Source organism: Sinocyclocheilus grahami, unplaced genomic scaffold (genome assembly GCF_001515645.1).
Source record: "Sinocyclocheilus grahami isolate Dianchi unplaced genomic scaffold, SAMN03320097.WGS_v1.1 scaffold1859.1, whole genome shotgun sequence".
In the NCBI taxonomy this organism is placed as follows: domain Eukaryota; kingdom Metazoa; phylum Chordata; class Actinopteri; order Cypriniformes; family Cyprinidae; genus Sinocyclocheilus; species Sinocyclocheilus grahami.
In genome coordinates, this window is record NW_015507038.1 from 96,371 (window position 1) to 113,947 (window position 17,577).

Consider the following 17,577-nt stretch of genomic DNA (forward strand, 5'->3'; position numbering starts at 1 on the left):
CAAATTAAGAAACAGAACAAAGATACAAATGAAACACTGCTTTAAGTTGTTTAGGTTTGTAGGTGTTCAGGTATTTTGAATAACTGAATAATCAAATGTAAAATAACACTGCATAATCGTCAGTGTATATATATTAATTATAGATGAATCCTTGTCATCTCTAAAAAGTGTTTTCAGTCAAGAGCAGTGCGTGATTCTCTCTCTCTCTGGATCAGCATTAAGTGATGGATGCAGTATGGTGATGCACAGCAGACTCTTCACGTTCACTGAAGACGTGACCTGCTGTTTTCCACCGTCTTGTAGCGCGAAAGAGGACTCGGTCTGTGTTATCCGAGACAGAAAACAGTTCTTGCACTTGAATTTGTTTCAATCGCTTGAATGTTTAAATTGGCAAGGCTTAAATGCTACACTTTGGTTATGGATTTATCACTGGCCCGATTGATGGAGCATCCTCCAGCCGGGCCCCGGGCCCCGGGCCCCGGAAATATAATGACCCAGGGTCATTAACCTCAAAGATAGTGAAGTAACTGAGCTGGCTAAGGCTTTCTCAACAAACAAACAAAATAAATAAAAAGGAAAGGAGGGGGTTGGGAAGAAGTATGCAGCACATGTGGTGTGATTGTGTGCAGATCATCAGATCAGTGCTCTCTACAGCAAGCGCTACAGCTGCGCGAGCAGGGGGCGGAGTCTGGCGGTGACGCCGCGGGGGCGGGGCTCTGACGTCAGCGCGTGATCGCGTGAGCGCGTTCCGCGGGCGGGAGTTCCGCGCGGCCTTTTCCTCGCGACAGCGGCTAACCGCGAGAGCTGCTCGACTTCGGTGTTAGGCGTGGACGCGATTCTGAGTCTACACGACCGAGCCACTCGTTCCTGTCTCCTGTCACCGCGGACCTCGTCGGGATGGAGCTGATCACAATCCTCGAGAAAACCGTGTCTCCAGGTAACGCCTCGCGCCGCTTCTCTCGCCGTGATCGACACTGAGCGGGCGGCGGGCGGCGGAGGCCCCGCGACGCGTCTCACATGTGGCGTGAACCGCTGCACAGACGCGCTGCGATGCGTTTTAATTCTTCACACGGTCGACACCCGCCTTCAGAGTGTCGCGCGAGCATGCGTCGCGTGTGCCGGCCTGTGCGGCGACGGGTCTCGGATAACGGGATTATGATGACCGAGAGCTCTCGGTCCCGCTTCCGCACACGATCTCCGGCGGTTTGCTTGGTCGCGCGCGCTTAGAGCCGCTGTAAACTTGTTAGCAGGTTAGCATGCTAGTCAGGAAGTGGCTGGGTGTTAGCAAGGCTAGCTCGCAGTCATCCTGCGCTGTGTGCTTCGCGAAGTGCCGGAGTTTGCGGCTGATTGCGGAGTTCAGGGAGTCTTCGGCGCGCTGCCGCACGTGAGACGCGGGCGGGGGAAGGCCGTGTCGTTTGCTCTCGCTCAGAAGTGTTCATTCTCGGCTGTGATTGCTTTTCAGATCGGAATGAGCTGGAGGCGGCGCAGAAGTTTCTGGAGCAGGCGGCCATCGAGAACCTGGTGAGCAAAGCACTCCTCACTCCGCGGTCTGCACGTGTCTGCTCTTTATTTCGCAGCAACTGCGGCCTGTCTCTTTCTCCCTCTTACCCTGGCTGTCCGAACTCAAACGCCCATGTCCAGTCGGTGCAGATGAGGGGCCAGCTGCTGTGTGTGGTAGAGTGGGACGCATTGGTCCAGAACTGCACCAGCCTCCCGGTCCTTTCCAGCCAGCTGCATGGGAGCTCAAGGAGTGGCACATCTGAATCAGCCAAGCGCTTGCACACTTTCTGCATGCTGCACCTATGTGTAGTTTTGCGGAGGTGAAGTTAGAGAGGAACATGATCTGTGTCTCCAGTGATCACAGCAGATGCTCTAGGCTCATTTAAACCCCCTGTCTTGGTTCGTTTCAGCCGACCTTCCTGGTGGAGCTGTCCAAGGTGTTGGCCAACCCCGGGAACACGCAGGTGGCTCGAGTGGCCTCCGGGCTGCAGGTCAAGAACTCCCTGACGTCGAAGGACCCGGATGTGAAGACGCAGCACCAGCAGAGATGGCTGGCCATCGACACCAGCGCCCGCCGGGAGATCAAAAACTACGTGAGCGCACCCTTCTGTCCGTGTGTTTGCTGCATGTCTGTGTGTGGCGTTGTGAACGTCCGGTTCATCCGGTAGATAATTCGGGTGCAGAGACCTCAGACCAGCATCAGGGTTGCTGCACAGTTCAGAAACCAAAGGCTGGAGTTTTATACTCTTATCTATTCTAGAACAAAATACACCGAGTTTCAGCAAGTTTAAAAGTCTAGTTTCACTCAGTGCGAGTTAATGAACACATTTAATCATGAATATTAGCCATCTTAATATCGTTAAATATAGCAATGCTAATATTTCCATATAATGTTACTGCTTATTGAAGATTGTGATTTAACTGATTAATTGCACCTATCATGGAAATTCGGTTCATGTGGAATGAACAAAGGCAGTAGACTTTGAGAAATCAAGGCCTGTATCGCCAATACAGAGACCTGTTACATCTGTTTTTCATTGCTCAGATCAGAGCCTTAAACATTATATTTGAAAATGTCACTGGCTTTATTAACATGGTCCGTCGCAGCAGCTGTGTGTAAGTTACAGCCTAGTCTTGACGTAAAGGGACATTAAGTCACATCTTGCACACACAATATTTTGGCGTTGCACCATTTAACTTCGCTGAAGCCTAACTCTGCGCATAAACTCTGTTAACAGAAGTCTCCGAGCAGTAGTAACGGTTGGAATAAAATAGCAGATTGATTGAATTTAATTCCTTTAGACATGTTTACATTTAAACAGTAAGAACATTGAGTTTAGTGGCTTATCAACACAAACCCAATCTAAAAAACACTTCTCTGTGCTTATCAAGTAAAATCATAAAATAATAATGCTGCTTTTTTAAAAGGTTTTTATTGATCCCTATTGAAATAGTTTCTAAATGTCATTTATATATATATATATAATATCTGTACCATTTCATGATCTAGTATTTTTACTGTTAGTCATGTGAGGCAAAAGTATTTGAAGGCTGCTGTTTGATCACTGAGTGTAAACGTCATATTTGATTAAGAATTACTTTACAAAGAGCTCATGATGTACTGCCTTCATTCTGCCTTAACAACAAAGGGTGCAACTGAATAGAGTACAGACTTAACCACTAGCTAGTAGTTACTAAGCCTTTAGTGTGGTTCCAGTTTAAGAGCCTACAAACGGCTGGTGCGACCGGACCAGGTGATCTTTCTCATCATGGTACTGTTGAGAAAAACAATAATACCCACATGCTCGGGTGAAACCGTAAGAACACGGGAGTTCCAGAGACGCAGAGATAACGGTGTGCTGAGCAGAGTTTCTTCCAGCGTGCTGTGTTTTCTGTTCTTAAAGCACTCTCCCTCCAGACAATGTAAAGGAAGCACATGTCTGAAGATCATCTCGCTGTCAGATCAGTTCCGTCTCTCCTCAGTCACTGCTGTCTGGATTGCATCTGATTCTCATTGTAGTGGTGATATGATGAGAGCTCCGTTTGACTGATTCATTTGATCAACAGTAGTTCGGTTTTGTAAGATCATTTTGATCAAAGTAATTCTAAGCTTCACAAGGAAGGCGACGACATTCTGTGAACTCGCTCCACAGCGCCACCCAGTGCATTCAGGTATTACTGACTGTTAGTTTGCTGCTTAAGATTCATCATGGATTCCCTGCATTTACGGCCAGCAAAGCAGCACGTAGTAAAAATCAAATAGTGTTTTTACTTTTCGAATAATAATTCCTGATCGAGTATTCAGCTATTTGTGCACACCCCTGGCTCTAGCCGATGCACTTCATTTGTTCTGAGTCTGTAGCTCTCATAAGATGATCTCTGAAGGGTTTCCAGTAGGGGTGTCTGAATCTTTGTGAATGAGTGCGGTGCCCTCTCTCTCTGTCTGTGCAGGTGCTGCAGACTCTGGGAACAGAGACCTATCGGCCCAGCTCGGCCTCTCAGTGTGTGGCTGGCATCGCCTGCGCCGAGATCCCCGTCAATCAGTGGCCCGAGCTCATCCCTCAGCTGGTGGCCAACGTGACGGACCCCAGCAGCACAGAGCACATGAAGGAGTCCACGCTGGAGGCCATCGGATACATCTGCCAGGACATCGTGAGTCCCGTCCAGCACGCACTTAACCGCAGTATCACCGCACTATTGACGAGCCGCGATATTTGTGAAGCCTGTTTTCTTTTTTCATAAGATTATGAAGCCTCAGTATTAATCAGCATTATATAATCATTACTAACTTATTTAATATTCAGTATTATGTGTACTGAATATTAAATAAGTTAGTAATGATTATATAATGCTGATTAATACTGAGGCTACATAGAGTTAAAATGATTTTAACAGAGTGTTTCATTACATCTCTCTTTGAATGAATCTGTGTTTTTGAACTTGTTTAAAGACTCGCTCCCTTGCTTGTGGCGCAACAATCTAACTGCACTGACTGACAGCCTGTCTAGAGCACGCAGGTCTCTTGTCCAGTCAGATTCGAGGATCAGCACCAGCTCTTATACACACAGGCTAACAACTAATGGACGCTTTTCACAAGACACTGGTGACGCTTTTAAACGGTCATCAGCATCAAAGTTTTTTCTGTTTTCAGTAAAAAAAAATGAATGTACATTTAAAGCACTATTATATTACCTTTGCATCAAAATACAAACCAGCTAGTTAATGCTTGTGCGATGGTAAATTTGTCCTCGTTCTTTCTTGACTGCCGTTATCAGGCTCTCTATTTTTCCTTTTTTTGAAAGTCAAACACGATCATGGAGTTTTTCTTTTGCTATTTGAGCCAATGGGAATGCAAAAAAAATATTTGTGGTACTCTCCCATTTGCTGTTATAGAAGTTTACCCAACTTCTATACCCGATTTCTGCTACTGAGAAACCCAGAAATGTCAGGTTTATGTTCTGGTATTTTGATATTCTCTTTTGTTTATTTCACTTCCTGTATCAACGCCCTATTTAGTTTTGGTTTCTGAATATGACCTGACCTGAATGTATGTGTGTGTGTGTGTGTGTGTGTGTGTGTGTGTATGTATATATGTGTATATATGGTGGTGATACCGCATATCGCACTGAGCCACTCAAAAAGCCACTCCCCTCGACTGGCCTACACTCACTCCCTGCTGTGTGTTTGATTTACCCTGCAAATGGTTTGTCAGGACCCCGAGCACCTTCAGGACAATGCCAACCAGATCCTGACAGCCATCATCCAGGGCATGAGGAAGGAGGAGCCCAGCAACAACGTCAAGCTCGCCGCCACTAACGCGCTCCTCAACTCACTGGAGTTCACCAAAGCCAACTTCGACAAGGAGGTACTGCCGCGTCCTCACTTATGATTACAGGGCCTCTGCAGTTCAGCCATTCGATCTCACGCTCGTGCTCACTCTCTCTCCCTGCAGACGGAGAGACACTTCATCATGCAGGTCGTGTGTGAGGCCACGCAGTGTCCAGACACCAGGGTGCGTCTTTTTTAACACGCGTGTCTGTCAGATACTGATCATCTCTGCTGCAGACATGGACGAGTATCCAAAGGGAATATTAGCAATGATATGCTTTAGATGTGCAATGAGTGTGTGATTGTGTCCTGCTGTAGGTGAGAGTGGCTGCGTTACAGAACCTGGTGAAGATCATGTCCTTGTATTACCAGTACATGGAGACCTACATGGGCCCGGCCCTGTTTGCTGTAAGTTCTCAGACGAGCCTCAGTTCAACATCCTCAACAACAAAGTGTTCTGTACCACACGAAGGCCATGTAGATGCCTCCGAGTTTCCCCTCACAGAAGATCAGTCTCCAAGTTGAGATGATTGGTGTTAAGTGATGCGGCAGTTTAATCCATTTTGTGTTGGACTGAAGTATTAGGCCAGCGATTCATTATCCAGATGTTTTAAAGGGATAGTTCACCCAAAAATGAAAATTGTCATTTACTCAGCCTCAAAAAGAAACCAAAATTTCCAAAAGGAGACATTTTAAAGATTAGTATGGGGGGGAAATACTATGGAAGTCAGTGTGGACCAGCAACTGTCTGGTTACCCACATTCTTCACAATATCATCTTTTGTGTTTTCAACAGAAGAAACAATGTAAATGAAGGCAGGTTTCATTTTGGGGTGAACTATCCCTTTAAACCGAAGCTGTCTTTAGCACAAGTAACGTATGGGGTCCTGTAGAAATGGCTGATCTCTGGTACAGTGGATGGATGTGCTCTCACCTGCTGCTCTGTGTTCAGATCACAATAGAGGCCATGAAGAGTGACATCGATGAAGTGGCCTTACAGGGAATCGAGTTCTGGTCCAACGTCTGCGACGAGGAGATGGATCTGGCCATTGAGGCCACTGAGGTGAAGCACGATGCCGTCTCCAGTCTGCTGCTCCGCAAACGCTCTCGTTCCTGATCAGTTGTTGATGTTGTGTGTCCTCAGGCCTCTGAACAGGGCCGTCCTCCAGAGCACACCAGCAAGTTTTACGCTAAAGGAGCTCTGCAGTACCTGGTGCCCATCCTGACACAGACGCTCACCAAACAGGTAAAGCTGGTCTCAGTGGCTGCTGTAGGGTGGTTTTTGAAACTCATTTCCAGCCATACACCATGTGTGCGTGCAGAAACTCCCCTCTGGGTTAATGAGCTTATCGAACAATGTGAAGTGATCACTGGCTCTCACGCTGAGGAACAAGACCTTGATTCTCTCATTCACAAACCACAGAAACTAGTCATTTCAGACTAGTTAAAACAATTTAGCTGTTCAAACCGTGTGACTACAGAAGTTGCAGTAGTATCAGTTATTAATGAGTGACAAATCAAAGATAAGACAGAGCCAGCAAATCAAGGGGAAATTGGCCTTCAGGTGCAACAAGCAGCTTGGTGACTGTATTCTCAGTATATCACATCCACAAGGGCTTTATTGCTAATAGAAAGCTGCTTCTACATATATTTCATTATAATTTGTTAAATCCATGAACTGACTTTTCTTTAATTTACAGTACCTGAAATTTCTAGTTTAATAGTCGGTCTCGAAGGCTACGTTCAGACAGGAAGAAGTTGATTGTTTTTTTTTATTCATAAATGTGTGAACAGTACAAACCACATGGGATCTGATTGTTAGATTCTGATTTGGGCCATATGTGACCCTGGAGCACAAAACCAGTCTTAAGGGTCAGTTTTTTTAAATTGAGATTTCTACATCATCTGAAAGCTGAATAAATAAGCTTTCCATTGATGTGTGGTTTGTTAGGATCGGACAATATTTGAAAATCTGGAATCTGAGGGTGCAAAAAAAATCTAAATATTGAGAAAATCATCTGTAAAGTTGTTCAAATGAAGTTCTTAGCAATGCATATTTACTGATCATAAATGAAGTTTTGATATATTTACAGTAGGAAATTTACAAAATATCTTCATGGAACATGATCTTTACTTAATATCCTAATGATTTTTGGCATAAAAGAAAAATCTAAAATTGTGACCTATACAATTTATTGTTGGCTATTGCTACAAATATCCCCCAGTGACTTAACACTGCTTTTGTGCTGCAGGGTCACAAATGTGGTACTAAGTCAGATTGGGTCGAGACACTGTTTCTGCTTTCTGAAAACTAAACCTCATTTTTGTTGACCAGCAGCTTTTCTTTGAACATGGTCAAGAATGATCAAAATCAGCTGTGTGACTGAAAGACTTGAGGAGTTTTGCTGTTGAGTCTGTCTGAAGGAGTGCGCTGTGTGCAGGATGAGAACGACGACGATGACGACTGGAACCCATGTAAGGCTGCGGGCGTGTGTCTGATGCTCCTGGCCACGTGCTGCGAGGACGACGTGGTGCCGCATGTGCTGCCCTTCATCAAAGAGCACATCAAGCACCCGGACTGGCGCTACCGCGACGCCTCCGTCATGGCCTTCGGCTCCATCCTGGAGGGCCCCGAGCTCAGCCAGCTCAAGCCGCTGGTCATCCAGGTAAGGGCTGCGCTGGGCTCAGTGAGGGACATGGCTGTGCCAGTTCTGTGTGTGATTTGTTGAGTGTCTCTGCAGGCCATGCCCACCCTCATCGAGCTGATGAAGGACCCCAGTGTGGTGGTGAGGGACACCACAGCCTGGACACTAGGACGCATCTGTGATCTGCTGCCAGAGGCCGCCATCAATGAGGTGTATCTGGCCCCTCTCCTGCAGTGCCTGATCGAGGGCCTCGGGGCCGAACCCCGCGTGGCCTCCAACGTCTGCTGGGTATGACAGCTCGACTCTTTCTCAGCGTCTCCTGTCACATCACTGCTTTTATGATGAAGGCGTGTCATAACAGTTTTGCGATTGGTTAGAGCACTGAAAGTCATGCAGCATGTGTTTGGCATCTTTAACTGCTAGGTGTTTTCTTCACTATTGGTACAGTATACATGATTTAATTGTTCTTGTACTGGTGACCTCACCTCAGCCACGTACACGATCAGATGGTTAAGCTTCTAATGCAAGCGTGTAGTAGTTAAGCACTCGGTATGGCGTGCGAGCAGTGTTTGGTTTGACTTCAACAGAAGGCAGTGGACCCCTCTGACTCGCAGCACATTAATGCAATCGCTCAGTGTGTCAGTTGTGCTGTGATAGGAGACTTACAGATGCTGTTTGCAGGCTTTCTCTAGTTTGGCTGAAGCGGCGTACGAGGCCACAGACGCTGCTGACGATCAGGAAGAGCCCAGCACATACTGCCTGTCCTCCTCCTTTGAGCTCATAGTCCAGAAGCTGCTGGAGACCACAGACAGGTGAGCAGCCGCCGCGCTTCGCTTCCAAACAGCGCAAAAAGACTGTATACTGGTTTCAATTTTAGTTCAGTTGGCACATGCTTTATCAAAGCAGAGGCGCAAAACTACTTCTGAGACATTTTATGATAAACTGGCAGGACAGAATAGCTGGAGTGTCTAGAGCAGTGGTTCTCAGTCCTGCTTCTGGAGCTCAACTCCGCACGGTTTAGATGTCTCCCTAATCAGACACACCTGATTCAGCTCATTAGTAAAGACTCCGAGATCTGATATGCCTGCAGGGTAAGAGACGTGTCAGGGGTTCTCCGAGACCTGGATTGGGAAAAAATGGGTTTAATTTAACTTAAGTTAGGCACACAACTAACAGTTTATTATGCATGTCAAGTCATACACGTCAGACATCACATTGTACATTTTCTTTTAGCACCATTGCAGCACGTCTTACGTACTTGATGTTTGTGTGTAGATTTTGAGACTCTCCCCTCAGCGCAGGACTGAATACATTATAATAGCATGTGGAAAACTGGGCTAATTGGTGTTGGAATTGAGATAATAAAAATCTGTAGATTAGAAAGGAACGAGCCAGCACTGTGTTTTAGTCGGGTTTGACACGCAGCCATAAACCCAGGCAGCTGAATGTGCAGATGTGAGCTGATTCTGATGCTCTCAGTGACTCTCTCCTCTTCACTGTCAGGCCAGACGGGCATCAGAATAACCTGCGGAGTGCAGCGTATGAGGCTCTGATGGAGATCGTGAAGAACAGCGCCAAGGACTGCTACCCTGCGGTGCAGAAGACCACACTGGTCATCATGGAGCGACTGCAGCGGGTCCTGCAGATGGAGGTGAACAGATGACGCTCACTGCTTCACAAGGGCACTGTGTGATGACACGCGCTTCAGCGACTGATCGATGCACCAGCTGCTTAGGCGCTACTGCGCTCTGGTGCTGCATAGATAAGCGTTTTTAAAATACACTATTTTGAAAGCAGTCATTGATTCATATGAAAATAAGTCACAAAGCTTATTGCAATTATCTAACAACGTTTAGTGAAGTTATTCCCGTGTCAGCTCAAAATGGCGTAGACTAAAAGATCCATTCTTTGAATTCAAGAATCTGTATCAAAATGAGATTAGATTAAAATGGAGAAATCCGTGTTGATGACCCAGCCCATTCGTTCAGGCTCTTGAAGAACACATGGAGCCATGCGTCAGGACGGCACTTGTTTTGTTGGCTGTAATTGAACTCGTCTGTCTCTTGTCCAGTCTCACATCCAGAGCACGTCAGACAGGATCCAGTTCAACGACCTGCAGTCCCTGCTGTGTGCCACCCTACAGGTCAGGCCCCTCGCAGCTCTTCTGGCCCTGAGTCGTGTGTGTGTGTGTGTGTGTGTGTGTGTGTGTGTGTGTGTGTGAGCGCTCTCTCTCATCTGTGCTGTCCCTCCCCAGAACGTGCTGAGGAAGGTGCAGCATCAGGACGCGCTGCAGATCTCAGACGTGGTGATGGCGTCTCTGCTGCGCATGTTTCAGAGCACCGCCGGCTCGGGGGGCGTTCAGGAGGACGCTCTCATGGCCGTCAGCACGCTGGTGGAAGGTGAGGGGCTTCACGTCCACAACACTAGCCACTTACACTTGGTATGAAGCTGCATTATGGCTGTTGGACGAGAACGCATATGAATGCAGAAGACGTAACAGAACTTCATGTCTGAAATCAACGTGCAGTGTGTCTGAAGTTCAGTAATTTCAGTGTAGCTGTGTCTTGTCCAAACTCACCAAAGCTCATCTTATTACCAGCATTGTCAATGGCACTACAGTATAAATCCAAGACCAGATTCATGTTCTAAAATAACCCTCTCCCATTTTCAGAAGCCTGTAAAATATGTAAGTTTTATGGCTGACTTCATGAAATAATTTTTATAATATTATGCATTATATATTGTATTATATTATATTAGTAAACCATTATCATAAAAGTATCAATGAAGAAAAGTTTGTGTGTGTGTATATGGAGAGAGACAGAGAAGAGAGAGAAACCGACTGCTAAAAGTGTTTTGATTTGGGCGGTATTAACTCCAGCTGGAAATGTTTTATGATCAGATCACCTGCTTGCTGCTCTCTCACCTAACATGCTTGTGTTATAAGGAAGTGCTTCCTAAAACTATGGATTCAAGTATATCTTCCTTGTACCAACACAATAGATACGCTCAGGACTACAGTAACTCATGTGGAGTCATTCACAATCAAGCATCTTTCAATGTCTGGACAGTGTTTTTTTTACAGCAGTGAATGTCTACTGAATGAATTAAATCAACTTTTACCCCTCTTTTTTCCCCATCCAGTTTTGGGCAGTGATTTCTTGAAGTACATGGAAGCCTTCAAGCCTTTCCTGATTATCGGCCTGAAGAATTTTGCGGAGTACCAGGTAATGCTGGGGTAAAGCTAGCGTTTGTTGATGATTGTTCCTCCTGCTGCTCTGAGCTCAGGCAGCTCAGGATTTTATATCATCACAGAGAATCTGAGTCTACTTCACGCGGTGTGTGCCGACCCGACGGTCTCCTGTGGCCACGCTGCACATTGCGGGACTCTACAGCTCATAAACTTATCTAAAAAGAAGAGATGTGCTTCCTCTGAGAGGCTAGTGACACTTGTGCTTGGCTGTGGACTAACTGCACAACCCAAACAATCTGTATATCTACATTACAATAATCTGATTCATGTGTAATTAATATAATGTGTAATTACCCAGTAGTGAATTATGGTTATGGTAGGGTGTATTCAGTTTGCGTGAGCCGTTGTAGTTGTGCTTTTGACAGCTGAAAGAGCTGAGGAATGAGAAACGCTGTGTGTGTGTGTGTGTGCAGGTGTGTCTGGCTGCGGTGGGGCTGGTGTGTGATCTGTGCCGAGCGCTGATGGCCAACATCCTTCCTCACTGTGATGAAATCATGCAGCTGCTGCTGGAGAACCTGGGTGTAAGTAATGACATCAGCGTCTGGTGTGTGTGCATGTGCTGCTTGTTTAAATGGCTTTATTTACAAGCTGTCCTGGCCATTCGTTTCTAACGATCAGCCTAATCGGTTAAGTTATGACCGGGGTAGGCAAGTTCGGTCCTAGAGAGCAGCAGTCCTGCAAATTTCAGCTCCAACCCTGAAAAAAAAAAAAACTCACCTGCCTATAGCCTTAGTAATCCTGAAGACATTGATTAGCTTGTTCAGGTGTGTTTGATTAGGGTTGGAGCTGAACTCTGCAGGACTGCGGCTCTCTAGGACCGAACTTGCCTACCCCTGAGTTATGACAAGGGTCGGATTTACCAAAAAACTATAAATAAACTGAAACTCTTGTGCATTGCTTCAAAAATAAAATAAACTAGAAATGATCCTAAAATATTTTAATACTTCAGTCTGGTGAGTTGGAGGAGTTGAAACGGGGTCAGATTGCACTGTTATCGGGTTAAAAGAACATAGCAATACAACAAAGATAAATAAGAATAGTGCATTTACAATGAACACAATAGAGACACAATAGAGAGGTTTGCACTTTTAATTGCATTTGTGTATAGTATTTAATATACTGTGGCATATTAAAATAATATATGCACAGATTAATCATATACAGAATCAACTGTTTCATGCAAAAATAAAACGAATGAGGGCCGTTATTATGTAGGTTGTTTATTTTTCTGAAGCCCTGTAGGTGATCAGTCTGTTTTTGCCTCGTTCTCCCTCTGTAAATGCAGCAGTGTAACTGTATGCACATCTTTTCTTTGTAGTCATGTTTTGAATGCATGTCTTTGCAGAACGAGAATGTGCACCGGTCAGTGAAACCTCAGATCCTGTCTGTGTTTGGGGATATTGCTCTTGCCATTGGTGGTGAATTCAAGAAGTACCTGGACATTGTGCTGGACACTCTGCAGCAGGCCTCGCAGGCACAGGTGGACAAGGTAAGCAGCACAGCCCTCTTCCCTGCAGACCACAAGCACCTGTCATAAACTGCAGCATACAGTAGATCAAGCCAGTTCAGTCTGTGGAGAAGTCTTTTTGACTGCACCTGTACAGACATGTATTCGCTGTTTAATAGGGAGCCAGTGCAGTGTTGACAGAACCGGGCTAATATGGTCATACTTCCTGGTTCTAGTAAGAACTCTAGCTGCTGCATTTTGGACCAGCTGGAGTTTAAGCGTGGAGAACAACCACCCAATAAAGCATTACAATAATCTAACCTTGAAGTCATGAACGCATGAATTAACATTCCTGCATCTGACACTGAGAGCATAGGTCATAATTTAGATATATTTTTTTGAGATGGAAAAATGCAGTTTTACAATTGCTAGAAACGTGGCTTTCAAAGGAAAGATTGCTATCAAATAGCACACCTAGGTTCCTAACTGATGACGGAGAATTGACAGAGCAGCCATCAAGTGTTAGACAGTGTTCTAGGTTATTACATGCAGAGTTTTTAGGTCCGATAATTAACACCTGTTTTTTCCAGAAATTACTAGTCATCCAGTTTTTTATATCAACTATGCGTTCTGTTAGTTTTTCAAATTGGTATGTTTCGCCGGGCCGCAAATAAATATAGAGCTGAGTATCATCAGCATAACAGTGAACACTAACACCGTGTTTCCTGATGATAACGTGTGAACACTGCCTTGATTCCTCTTTCACATAAACACAAAGTTATGTTAAAATACCCGTTTTGGTAAATATTCTAGTAAACACAGTCGGTTATGTCTTAAATGAGCATAAACAGCTGAGAAAGAAACCAGATGTGTGTCAGTATTGGGTCTTAAAGTGATAGCAGCTTATAAATACCTGCTTCCGTCTGCTAATCAAACAGAACCACAGCTTTAACAAACATTAATCTGTATTTAACTTGTGCAGTGAGCACTGTTGTTATTTTACACTTAATTATCACATGTAGCTGTTCATCTATGCGTGTAATTTGTGTAATTGTTCTTTTTATTACGGACTTTATTAGTTAAGTAGTTTTTGCTGTGGTAAAGAAAGTACGCTCCTTTTTGTTTTGTTTTTTGCTGATCCGAAAAATGATCCAATCCGTGACTCAAAATCTGTAATATGATGCGAACCGTGAGTTTTGTGATCCGTTGCACCACTAGTGCAAACGATACGTTTTCGTGACCACGTGGCACAGCAACGTATCTGCGATATAGATGATAGTCCAAAATCTCTACCGGTTAATTGTCTACTGTAGAGGTCTTCACGGGTCCACTTAGATCCGAAAACCCCAGCGGGTTCGGGTCCAAAACTTCAACGAGTGCCTCGACACGGATCAGGTTCTGTATTAGTTGCCTCGGGTCTCTCGTAATTTAAAATAAGTGTGCTTTTTCCAAATGGACCTGATAAAACCTGATCCTTTTAACATACTCACACATTGGTTTTAAGTGTATTTTTGAGAAACACATAGAAAAGGAGCATCCGTTTGTAACCTCGCACACAGAAATCATCTGATAGATATGAGATCAGGAGCATCCTCTGGCTTCATTACGCTCATGTTCATGCAGGGCTCTTCTCTTTTGTGTGCAGAATCCCTTCACTGGAGATGAGGGAGATGCAGACGACACTAGTGAATCCATGATTTATTAGGCTATCGATTTCATTTTGATCAAACTATCACTTATTTTTCCAATCCCCTGGTCACAATTGAAAGCCAAACTCAGAAATAACTTGTATCCATCAGGCAGGCAATAATATAAAGTAATTATGAATGAAATGTTAAATAAATGAAAGTACTGAGGAAGCTGCTAAATCAGTCAGCAGGACACTGTATGTTGCTGTACTGACCGCAGGCTGTGCACACGTCAATGCCGTTTACGTTCAGGTCCAGACGGGTTAGAAAATAAATGCCCTCAGGTAGGGTACAGATTCCAGGGCCCGAGAACGCCTCTAGTCTACTGGTTTATCACCACCCTGATTCCCTGCAGGCCAAGATATGCGATTCATTGTGTGTGCTGTGCTCAAAGCTTGGATCACGTCTGTTCGTTACAGATGCATACAAGTAGACATGATTGGACATGTTCTTGCGTGAGCTTCACAGTGTGCTTCGTTTGTCAAAACCGGACCCTCTCGTATGAATGTGTACAGCAGTTGGCCAGAAGAAGTTCAGATTTGAATGTTTGTTTGTCTTACGCACCACCTACGTGTCAGAGCGTGCATGGGTTCTCTTCAGAGGACGTTTGCTGATCCACTGGAGCTGGATACCGGGGTGTGTTTAAGCGTTTAGGAGTCTGTGGACGGTCACTGTGATAGCTACAGATGTGTTGTTTTTGTGACACTGAAGTTCCACAGCCTATTTCTTTCTTCCTTTTGAAACTGCTGAAAGTTAAGCCAGACTGACTGCTGTCTTGCAGACGGACTATGATATGGTGGACTATCTGAACGAGCTGCGAGAGGGCTGTCTGGAAGCGTACACCGGGATCATCCAGGGCTTGAAAGGAGACCAGGAGAACGTGCACCGTAAGTTCAGCTTCACATTGATCTCATAACTGTGATCTGAAGAAGGATTCCTGTTAAAACCCTGTGTTTCCCTTGTGCAGCCGATGTAATGCTGGTACAGCCTCGTGTTGAGTTTATCTTGTCTTTCATTCACCACATTGCTGAGGATGAAGACCGATCCGATGGAGTTGTTGCCAATGCTGTCGGCCTCATCGGGTAAGAATGTCTGGCTTCATGAACACTGAATTCATGTGTTTCCTGCTCTCGCGTGGACCAGAGTCATTGGGTTCAGAAGGACATGAGTGACTACACTGCACTTCTCATTTGTGGCTTCATGCTTTTTTAAATGACAGCTTGTTCATTGCTCTGGCACATAATTATGTTGACACTTTTTTTTCTTTCTCTTCTTCCTCCCCCTAAAGTGACCTGTGTACAACCTTTGGCAAAGATGTGATGAAGCTGGTGGAGGTTCGACCTCAGATCAACGATCTGCTGTCTGAAGGCCGGAGGTCCAAGACCAACAAGACCAAGACCTTAGCCACGTGGGCCACGAAGGAGCTCCGCAAGCTGAAGAGCCAAGCCTGGTATGTGACCGCACTTCAATCTCACCAGACCACGCAGAGGGCATGTCTCGCCCCAAAGCATGACTCTTATTGTTCGGCCAGTTTTAGAAGTGCTGTGACAGAAGAGATTAAATTGGCGAATAATGAGAGGTGTTCTGAAGGCTCGCCTTGATCTGAACCGACTCATTAACTGCTGTTCATTAATTATCTCCATGGTTTTCTCTTGGTTTGTTTTCAGATTACCGGCCGTGGAGCTTCTACCAAGAATAATGGAAATCAAACCCACTGAGGTTTCTTCTGTCTTTTACACATAGACGTCAAAGCAGAAGTGACGTGTGCGCTGAGATGAGTGTCTGAGAATGAGTGAGAAAGAGTGAGAGAGAGAGAGAGACATCACACCACCTTCAGAGTTCAACTCCAGCAGCAGAACAACTCAGCGGCCTCCACCTTCCCCTCATCAAGCCCTCTTCTCATGTGTCTCTGACCCCACTAATAAACTATTCCACACCATCCACATTCTCCCTTTGAAAAGCTAGTGCATCATATTAGTGCACGCTTGCCAGCCTGTCTGCGTTTAGCTCAAGAAAGGAATACATCTTCGGGCACGTGTAAGGTGTTGCGACTGCAGGTGTTCCCTATTACGCAACACATTTGTCAGAAGACACAAACAAAAAGAAGGAAGTGATGCTGCTGGAGTTTGTAATAGCGTGACTGGAGTGTGAGTGTGTGAGTGAACGGAGGGGGTCGCTGGCTCCACATCCCCTTTCTATTTCAACCAATAATAAATAAACATGATAAATATCTTGTTTGCAAATTCAGTGAGATGCACTTGTGTGAACAGGAGAGCGGCAGGGGGTCAGGGATGGGCAGCACTCGGGTGATCTGGCGACGAGCGCTCGTCCTGCTTTCTCAAAGTCAATTGCTGCGCTATATTTTTTCCCCTCTAAAAAAAAAAAAAATAGAATTACAAATAAATGGTTGTGTTATTAGTATGCTAGCATGGATGGTGCAGATAAGACACCTGGGAAGACTTGCCACTGGAGGTGCAGGTTCTAGCAGAGCAGTCCATGTTCAAGGGGTGCAGGAATTAGACACTTCCACTTCCTCCTTTATTCTCCTTCATTTGTTTTGCAGGGAAATGAGTGCCAAATCCATGCGGATACCAATGGACTTGAGCTTAATGTGTGTTGACACGTAGAAGACGCGAAATAAACATGTCAACGATGTCATAATCTGATTTGCATTGATGTGCTTTGGTGGTTTTTTTTTTTAGTTTTTTCTTGCAGCACTTAATTGGAGTCATTCACCAAACTTAAAAAAAATAAAAATTAAAAAAAAAGAATGGACCGAAATCAGACATTTGTATGAGGTTATATTTTTCCATTGATATGAAAATAAAATAAAATTGAACCTATCCGTTTGTACTTCTGATCAATTTCCTCTGTAATGCAAACAGCCATCGAACTTCAGATCAAATGGCTCTTGATGTGTTGAAGAAATGGTCTTCTGACAGTGCTGTGTGGGTCATGCTGCTGTTCAACATTGTTCTGAAATGATCTTCATTAAGTTTAACAGACTTCACTAATGAGGGCGTAATAGGAAGTGGATACTGCAAGAGCTGTTAGCCCACAGCTGAAGGATCTGCCTTCACTGGAACCGTGCTGCTTTACTAAATCGGTGATGATTCGGAGGTGTTAGTGAGACTACAGGCGAGCAGTTTCTGCATGACAGGTGTTCAATAGAAGAACCTGATGTGATACCGTGGGACAGTGAGGTGTGAAAAAGCGA

General features: G+C 45.0%; 1 protein-coding gene across 1 annotated transcript; it reads left to right on the forward strand.

Moving 5' to 3' along the window:
* Positions 1–750: 750 nt before the first annotated feature.
* On the forward strand, positions 751–17,202 carry LOC107573070 (importin subunit beta-1). The gene is made up of 22 exons (XM_016259509.1): positions 751–937; positions 1,463–1,521; positions 1,911–2,093; positions 3,952–4,152; positions 5,213–5,365; positions 5,453–5,512; positions 5,647–5,736; positions 6,280–6,390; positions 6,472–6,573; positions 7,769–7,993; positions 8,069–8,260; positions 8,654–8,784; positions 9,476–9,623; positions 10,044–10,115; positions 10,227–10,371; positions 11,117–11,199; positions 11,639–11,746; positions 12,571–12,714; positions 15,142–15,247; positions 15,328–15,442; positions 15,649–15,810; positions 16,028–17,202. Coding segments are annotated over exons 1-22 (2,631 nt in total). The 5' UTR covers positions 751–897; the 3' UTR covers positions 16,029–17,202.
* The last annotated feature ends 375 nt before the right edge of the window (positions 17,203–17,577 follow it).

Bases quoted from the DNA above. Each gene is read 5' to 3' on its own strand.
- LOC107573070 (XM_016259509.1), top strand. From the start codon at position 898: ATGGAGCTGATCACAATCCTCGAGAAAACCGTGTCTCCAG. The intron at 11,747-12,570 runs GTAAGTAATGAC...ATGTCTTTGCAG, and splicing joins TGCTGCTGGAGAACCTGGGT to AACGAGAATGTGCACCGGTC. The intron at 15,248-15,327 runs GTAAGTTCAGCT...TCCCTTGTGCAG, and splicing joins AGACCAGGAGAACGTGCACC to CCGATGTAATGCTGGTACAG.